The 9,594-nt window shown below is 30.4% G+C and overlaps 1 protein-coding gene across 2 annotated transcripts in view; it reads left to right on the top strand.

Annotated features, from left to right (window-relative positions):
* Window positions 1–545: 545 nt before the first annotated feature.
* Window positions 546–9,594, top strand: part of LOC140440973 (lateral signaling target protein 2 homolog) — a 53,228-nt gene continuing 44,179 nt past the window's right edge. For both annotated transcript variants that reach the window (XM_072531335.1, XM_072531334.1), the window contains exon 1: window positions 546–901. In XM_072531335.1, the coding sequence (XP_072387436.1) occupies window positions 866–901 (36 nt within the window). In that variant the 5' untranslated portion in view covers window positions 546–865. The remainder of the gene's footprint in view (window positions 902–9,594) is intronic.

Raw genomic sequence — 9,594 nt, 5'->3', positions numbered from 1 at the left:
AGGTAATATATGACAATTAAAAATTTACTCAACAGATGTCAATATCTGAAAGATGTCGACAACAGAAGAAAGATTAATATTTTCACATTACCAAATATTATTTTATTTGATTATTAAGAATTTTTAAAAAATATTTACAAAAATAAGCATTTATAAATTAATTCAATTTTTAGTTAAAGTTCAGACAAGAAGAAGTTTTCTACTTTTTAAATAAATCACATATTGGTTTTGCATTCATATAAAGACAAGAGATGTCACCATCAAAAAGAGTACTGTATTAAGTTGCCAATTATTTCGAATTGTTTAATTGCTGAGATTTTTTAGAAAATGTTTACAAAATAAATCAATTTATATTTATATAAAAACAAAATTTTAAATATTAGCGTAAAAAGTTTGTGACTAATAAAATAATAATTATTTCTATATAAGTACATAGTTTCCTTGTTCGTTAATGAAGTGGAAAGTTTTAGAAAGTTGTAGGTAAATTGTCGATCAGGTCAACACAGTCCGGCAACATCGGAAACATCTGTCAGGACTGTCAAAAGGAGTTTGATAGTTTGCTTTTGTGAGTCATTTATTTGGTCTGTCGCTTTTTATTGTTGAAATTTGATTTTTTCAGTAGTTTTTCTAATGATTAAAGCACAACGTCGTACTCTGTGATAAACAATGAACTATAAAAATTTTACCGTAAATTAAGAGGCCTCGAAATGTGACCAAAAGTGCTTAATAATGTTATAGCTGAATTGCAACATGGTTTCTTTTTCTCTGTAGTGCTCTAATTTAACAATAAATTTTCTACTTCGATATTTAGGAAGATGTTAGTGTTATTTTTTGATTTGTGACGGCTCCGTTTCAACAATTCATTATGGAATCTATAAGAAAGTGGTTGTACAAACCAAAGGTAAGCTCTAACTGTATTTTTATCAACCAAATTGTAACTGTTTTGTTGTTGTGTGAAAATTGTTGATTTTAAGTTTTATCGGTATTTGTTTATCATTTTTGAGTACATTATTAAACTTAATGATTTCCAATACTAAATGTATTGTTACATTGTTTTTTAAGTGCAGTGCATGTATTTTATATGTTCTGTCTGTCATTATGTTAAATTTATAACAGTAATAATAATTTTATAGCTTAAATTGTAGTTGTTGAAAGATTGTGTGCAGTGCAGAATAATAGTTTTAGAATAGAGATATTAAAAAATATAACTTTTAGGAAGTAGTTTAGATCTTGTAAATATGAGATGTCATAGATCATTAGTAAATACCGGTTTTTTGCCCATTTATCTACCTGCATCAACTGGGAATTCTGATTAACAGGAAAACCCTGAATGATAATACCCACAGATATGTTTTGATCAATAAGTCAGCATTCAGCAAGGTTTTTTTTTATAAAAGATTGGCAGTTTAACACCAGAGAAACTGTAAAAAATAACATTTTAACACAACTCATTGTTGATTAGTAAAACAAAGACATAATATATGTTGCAAATGTCATGAATTATAAATGAATTTGTATTTGTGATTTTCTACACTTTCTAATCTTGTGTATTACATCATTTTGTGTATCCTGTGGTAAATGTTTACAACAATGTATGTTGTAGAATTTATAATAATAGGTTTTTAGGAAAAACAAGGTGTTTTGAATATGGGAATAACAGAAAAACATGCAGTTTCTATTTGTTTGTTGTTTGTGATACAGTGAACAATAAATAATATCAATTTGCTAATTATAGATGGAAATAATATATAGTTTTTACTTTAAAAATTTAAATTGTTGTAATAAGGTTAAGAAACAAATATACCTAATGTATGTCAACAAACACAACATAAATATCTAGATTGGATGGAAAAACTAGGGCCACTCACTATCAGGTATACCTGAACAGGTAGGCCTATGTGGTATTCCTGTTCACAGAGAAGCATGCATATTGTTCAGGTATACCTATATTCAGGATGTCTATATCATTAAATAATATTTCATAAATATTTCAAGTACATGGCTTTATTTCTTTCAATTATATCGAGCTCTATTTCCTTCAATTTTTTGACTAATTTTTTTATATGCGTCACCTCTCTTGTCTCTATTGTGATGGTCATTAAGTGTTACTTTCCGCAAGCAAGTTTCACTTTTGTAAATTTCAATGAACTCACCAAGAACTTCATTAATACATTTTGACATTTTTCAGTATGTACAAAAGTATTTTTAACTGTGAAATAGGGTAAAATTACCAATCTTTAAAAAACTATTCACAACAATGGACTTTTAGAAACTGGGACTTGTTCAGGTACACCTGACTAAACCGCCACACACACACATCAGGTTTACTCATCTGTCCAGTAGAACTGATGGAATTTCATCAGGTCTCAGTTAGGCCTCAGGTCACCTGAAAGGTTATTTATGTCTGCCATCAGGTAAACGAGATAGGTGTACCTGATACTGAGTGGCCCCACTAGGAAAGAGATCGGATTTGAAGATCATTGACAAGAGTCAAATCTTTAGAGATGTTAAAATCCTAACCCATTTTTCTACAGGTAGTTACCAAGGGTGGATTTAGGACCGATTTTTGAGCACCATGACTTTTTTTAGGGGATACCTTTTTTTAAGGCATTTTTCACACACTTGAGTGCCGTAAAGACATTCAAAACTTATCATTATTAAAGTATTTTTTTTTGTATGACAAAGAAAAATCAGCAAATTTAAACCTAAAACCCCATGAAGTCCAACAAGGGCAAAGAAAGAAATGTAGTTTAGTATATGAAATTAAAATAGCATAAATAAAAGGCGAATAATATTGTTCAAGTTACTTTATTTGTCTAGTACAAAAATTACTCATGTTCACTAAACCTCATACAACAAATTTGAGTTGTCTGGCTAGCTCTATTTCTTTTTTAGTATCTAGTTCAATGTCTCAATAAAAATGAAGGAGGCAAAGACCCATGAGTCAGGTTTCTCCCATCCTTGCCCTCAACCAAGTCTTCACTCTTCTTAACGTAGAGAAGGACCTCCCTGTTGTAACCACACTGACTAAAAAATAATAAAATACTGTATATTGATGTATTCTCATATTCTCGTATTGGATATTAAAAAATTTAAAAAAACTAAGCCAGCAAAGTCACATTACTTTAGTGGATTGTATAGTCAAATAGTTGAAACTTGTAAACAATTTATCATATTATGTTTATAGTATACATATTAAAATAATAAGAATAAATATTTATTTTAATACAATTACTAAAATGGTTGCTTTGAACTAAACAGAAGGTTTACCAAACAATATTATGCCTAAGTCTATTTAGTTCGGAGTCAATGGACATTGGCTCTGAAGCCAATAATGTTCAAACACACACACACACAAACTACATAAAACCACTCATTTCTTTTTAATTTTTATATTTATTCTTTTTTTTTAAGCGCCACCTATATAATTTTGTTTTTCGCATACAACAACTACTTTTGACCTTTAAAATAAGAACTTCAAAAAAAATCTAAGGTACATACAAATTTTACTTAAATTCTCCCACAAGCACTGTGAGAAGCCACAAAGATTGGAGGAGATAGACTTTTAGAGAATATAAAGGACCTGTTCAAGTTATGTCAACACCAAAACAAAACTTGTTGAGTGAGTTGTTTTACAACTTCAATATTTGCTCGTCTATTATCAAAATTTCGTTGTTTCATTGCTTACATCTATCTACATTGACAGCTAGCCCTATATCTTTTGCAAGGAAACTATATTAACTATTTATATTTGAAAGACAATATTGACCAAAGATATTTTAGATTACACAACTGAAAAATACTGTAATTATGTCAAATTTAATATTGCTTAATCTATTTTCTGGTTATATCAAAGAGTAAATAGCAAAAGTAAATAACTGACAATTAGATGATATTGTCAAATGATAAAAAGTTATTGTAAACAAAATTATGCACATTGTAGCTTGAATTGATACATCTAAAAATAACTATTTCCTAAATTTTCAGAAATAGAGGGATTGGTACCATTACTGAGGAAAGGTTTATAGACAGTGTAAGAAAACACTCAATTTTTACATTATCACAACACTTTTATAGGAGTTTCTTAAGCATTCTCTAAAGTACCTTTCAGTTTTAGTCTGTTACATGCTTCTGTTTGAAAAGTATTTGTAGAACAGTTTTTATGAACAAACAGAAAAATATTTCGGTTGAGAACCACATTTCTTTCTGTTTAGACCTTTAAACATCACATGCAGAATTATTAGGTTTACACTGAAAGCGACTATAAACAATTTTAAGTGAATTCTTCTCTCATTTTATAAGTAATTTTGCTTGTTTATTGACAGGCTTTTGCCTCTATGGAAGTTTGTCACTTTATCGTGATTCTCGTTGATTTCGACATTCTCGTTATATCATGTTATCATTGGTACTATGTCGTCACCAACACGGGTATTAAAGTCACTCAAATGGCATAAAATGCGTAAACGTCAATTTATTTCGAATTGCGGATTTTAAATAATATTTATCTATGCTTGATGCTTAATTTCAATTATAATTTATGCCACACTATGCTTTTAACATTATAAATAATTAACAGTATGTCCAAAAACAACATAGAATCAGAAAAGTTAAGACACTTTCAACAGATGTGGTTAAATAAATTCGTGTGGCTATCTTACAGCAAAAAAGATGAAGAAGGGGGCCAAACCAAAATCGCATTACAGAACTTAGTTACGAAGCCTCTTCGAAAATTCAAGAAAGCTTGTGAAATAACGAGAGGCCATTCTGATGATAATTATCGTAAAACAGATCAATTAAAATGTAGTAACTTCAAAACAGTGAAATTGTGCGATCGACAAAACATTCCTTTAGGAGGGCACAGAGATAATGGTGCTATTGATTTGGAAATGGAATCATCTGAATTATAGAGTTAATGCAGGTGATCAGATTCTGGAAAACCATCTTACAAATGTTCCCAGGAATTCAATGCTTACAAGTAAAATAACACAAAATAACCTCATAGACTGTGGTACCGTTATTGAGAAAAAAATTGTTGAAGCGGTTTTTGTGGTACTGGTAGAAGAAGTATCGGCAGAAGAAGAAATTGCATTCAATCAAGTGTGTTTTTGCTCGATAAATTTAAAATATAATTCAATGGCTAGTAAATAGACAAAACATAGTGTCAAATAGAAGACATTGAGAAAATTTGACATAAGACAGCAAAAATGTATAGAAAATTTTTAAGAGAAAAAATTTTAGAATAATATAAAGGACGCAATAAAAATAAAATAATGGAGATTTGCTTCCAAGTATTAAAAACTTGATAGAACGTGTTACTCTATGATCATTCACTAGGATCTACCCTGTATGTTTATGCGATACTGTAACTGCCTATCAATTTACTTCTCGTAAAAACCGTTCTCTAATTAATATTATATTTAGTTTTTCTGCCGATAAATTGACATTATCAACGAAACAAAAAAAGACCAAAGAGGCAAACAATTTGATGAAAACAAACAGAAATATCAAAGTTCAAGCTTGATATCGAAATGTTGCGGCCAAGCTCATTGTCAAGCTATTTTGTGGACAAAAAATTAAGTGATATACCATAGGCGTCGCTAATAATAAATTTCGGGCGGAGGGGATTACAAAAAGTAAATATATAATATATATAATTAGAAATGATTATTTCTATATTATTATTTTCTTAGAAGAAAGTGTAAATATTTACAACATATCTCAAATTGTCATTACAACTTACTAGTCGTTGAGATTATTTTTCTAAAGCTACGACACTCAACATTAAAAACCCACATATAAAATATAACATTTAAAATAATGGATAATATACATTTTAAAATTTAGTTGGAAAGTTAAAATTTGGTTAGTGACATCTTTTCATGGTATGTTTTGACTGATCCATAGAGAACAGAAAAAAAAAACAGTTTAAACAGTCTAAAAAAATCCACGGTGACGATGAGTTGAAATATTGTTGGGTAGAATGGGTTAAACATCACATCTATAAAGCAAAATTTTGCCCTCAAAGCAAAACCAATTAAGACACGCTCTAAAATTATATTGTTGCAGTTTCGCAACGATATATAAACATTTATATAATATTAACAGACTTTGTGGTAGTTTTGATTCTCCCCGTATTCCAAGATTACAGCTTACAGCCCGTACAAAAATACATCTGTTTAAAAACTACATATTACGAGACGGGCCATCTGCAAAATGACACAGACGTGTATTTGAGATAAGAATGAGATAAGGGTCGAGCTTTATCCCTCAAACCACACGGATGTGTGTATGCGTTTGGGTTAAGAGTACCTGGATACTTCGTATCGAGAGAGTCGTAAAATGCAGTAAGGGTGGTTCATTATCAACTTTTTGTGGTTTCTGTGCGCCGGTGAAGACGTCTTTTGCGATAGCGGTGGTGCTATCAATTCATTGGGTAAGGTACACTACACCATTTATCTTGTTGCTTTATCAAGTACGCTTACTTGGTATATAGATTTCTATTTGTTTAGAACTTTATCTCATTTGTGCCGCGATCGCGATTGAACATTGTCAAAAACGAACATTTGTATTAATAATTGTATTAATTATTTGTTTGCACCGCATTATTAATTTGTTCTTATACCATTGACATATATATCCCTATTTTTATGTTTTTTTTGTATAATATTATTTCTCTTTATAACGTGGTATATATACGAAATTATTTTACTGCTTTCGGTCAGTAGTTTTTTTTAGAATCGGCATTTTTGTTTTGTTTTGTTTATGGTTGTCTTTTGGTGTGACGTTTCTATTGACTAATATATTTGGAATTTATTTTCAGAGGAAATTATTCACCATACAAAAGTTAACGGTATGTTGAGGAATGCTACCATTCCTTAAGCTCAAAAGCATCCTTTTCTTCTTTCTTCTTGTTTTAAAGATGTTTAAAACACACGTACGGTTGGGCCATGTAAGGTCCCAAGGTACGTCCAATTGTAGACATCATTTCGGACTTAGTTGTTGCACATTTTATAATGTTGAGAGTCCCATCTATCATTGTGTTACCTGTTCGAGATTTCTTTTTATTGCCATAGATTATGGGATAAATTTTTTGCTTAAAGCTTAAACACATATGTTTAAGATATGATCAGTTCTCTGAAATGTGGTTTAACTGACTTTAAACTTATTCAAGGAATAAACGAAAACTGAAACGATGATACAACAAAGCAACGCAAATGGTAAATTTAGACCAAAATTCAAGTAAACGTAAAAGAAAGACGTAAAAGAGATTTTTGACGAATCGCTAACTCTGGACTCGATTGTTGCGTTACTTCATGACCGAATGAAAAAAATATGAAACTTTTGATGAGGGAAAGAATTTGTAAAACTTTTTGGTTTGAACTTTTCCTCCATTCTAAAGAAAAATCAATGGGTAGACATTTTGAGAAGCATCTGCCATCGCTTGTTAGATCAGATTTCTTCCTCTTTAACTTTCTTATTACAATCGTTATACGAAGCACACTGAAAAGTTTTTACACAGCCATCTAACGGAATTTTCTCGACTTCATAAAAAATGGAAATCTCTCGTGAACATTTTCGTGCGATGATTTTATACGCTTTTAAAGTTGGCCTAACTGAACAATAATGCGTCGATCGACTCCTTCTTGGTTTTCGTGATAAAGCACCCATCAACTGTTCAACATATGGCCTGAAAAATTTAAGGACCAGCCTGGGAAGAATGCATGTTATCTATCATGAGATTCAATTCGACTGCTGCTCATAAGAACGCACGTATAAATTTGGTATGAAACATCATGACTGGTGATGAAGTTGCTGTGGGCACGAAACGAAAAACTAGTCAAACAGTATGTTTCAACACGAGCCAAATCCAATAAATTGAGGAATAAAACAACTGGAATCGTCGCTTCTTCTCACATGAAAACAATTTCAGCTCTCACATGGCTCGTAAAACATCCGAATATTTAAAGGCGAAAAACATCAATTTGATAGGCTATCCTGTATATCCTGTTTTAAGGCACCACATAAAGCATAAAAAAAGCTTATTTCTGAGATACCTATTTCGGACTGCCAAGAATGCTTCGACCACTGATTTATTCAAATACAAAAGGCACTTTGAAAGACAAAAAAGGTGATTTTTCTCAAAAATATATTTTCCTTCCGTTATTTATGTAAAATTTTTAATGTACGCCTCGTATATCTCTTATTTTCCTCTTAACTACGTCTATGACACGAATACCTTTTATTTCAACTTATTTCCGGAAGACGCTAACATGATACAATAGTTAGCGGGATGATTATTATGCCGGACATTGTTAAAGAGTTGTATATACTGTTTACGGTTTTGTAATAATGATCTAAACAGATTTTGCAACTGAGAGAATCGTGAACTAATTTTGTTACGATTTCAATTAATATAGCAACAATGGTATGTATTAACAATAAAAGAGTAGAGCGTTCAATGCTACCATGGGCGTGCCGATTAAAAAAATGTTAAAATAGATACTGGAATGTCAAGCTAAAAAAGCAGAATATTTGTTACAGAAAACAAAATGCAAATTTAATGGTTTTCTTTTACCTGACGTTTGACAGCAATTCGCTTTTATACGCCTTCATAACAATAATAAGAACAAAAAAATTCCGTTACGGAGAAGGTTCAAATTTAAAACGGCCAAATGGATAATCGTCCAGGCGATATCCGTTCTAAAACCTCTTCATTTGGGAAATCATATATAATCCTATTTTTTGCTTTAATCGCTTCGAAATATTATCAGCAATGTTAATTTCACTATGTGGACAGCTCAAAAGGTGGCTAAATTTTTTATCAAACAATTTGTAAAAAAAAATTGTAAAAATTTAATTTTTTTTCTTCGCTTTATAATATTTGGACAGCTACGCATTTTTAAAAACAAAAATTTTGCAATTACATTTTCTCTGAGATAGAATTAATTGCAAATCAAAAAAAATATTATTATTGCAAAATTATCAAAAACCAAAAAAGGGTCAAAAATCAAAGTTTTTTCAATAATTTTTTCAGGTATATAAAAGCCACATAGAACCTTCAAAACATACCTAGAACATCTTTTTAATATAAAACAACACTATACAAAATTTAAGCACAATCGATCAAGCAGTTTTCGCAAAATAATTTTGCAAACTAAATTTTTTAAAAAATGTTGAAAAGCTTTGAAATAGTTTATATGGAATGTTTATTTTTTGCATTTAAATAGTTTATATGAAATGACTTAATAAGTAATCGATCCGAAATTTATTAAATTCATTTTTTATTGAATGAATTTTTCAAAGGTAATTTATAAAATTATTATTTAAATTACAATTGAATGTATTTAGATTATTCCAACAGTATTTGGACCAAAACCGATACCACTTGGTCTATAAACTTCGCAAAGGACATAGAAAAAGAAGAAGCTGCACCCAGAATTTCCGAGGATTCCAAAACCCTTCTGACCAAATACGAAAATTACACAGTCAAAATCCGTTCAACGAAGAAACAATTTTATGTCGAACAGCGCTGATGGAAATACTCAAAGCGAAGCAAGGTAAACAAAGTGGATGGACAGTTTGACAAAAGGGATA

This window comes from Diabrotica undecimpunctata, chromosome 5, assembly GCF_040954645.1.
Source record: "Diabrotica undecimpunctata isolate CICGRU chromosome 5, icDiaUnde3, whole genome shotgun sequence".
Lineage (NCBI taxonomy): Eukaryota > Metazoa > Arthropoda > Insecta > Coleoptera > Chrysomelidae > Diabrotica > Diabrotica undecimpunctata.
This window is presented reverse-complemented; position numbering and strand designations above follow the sequence as displayed.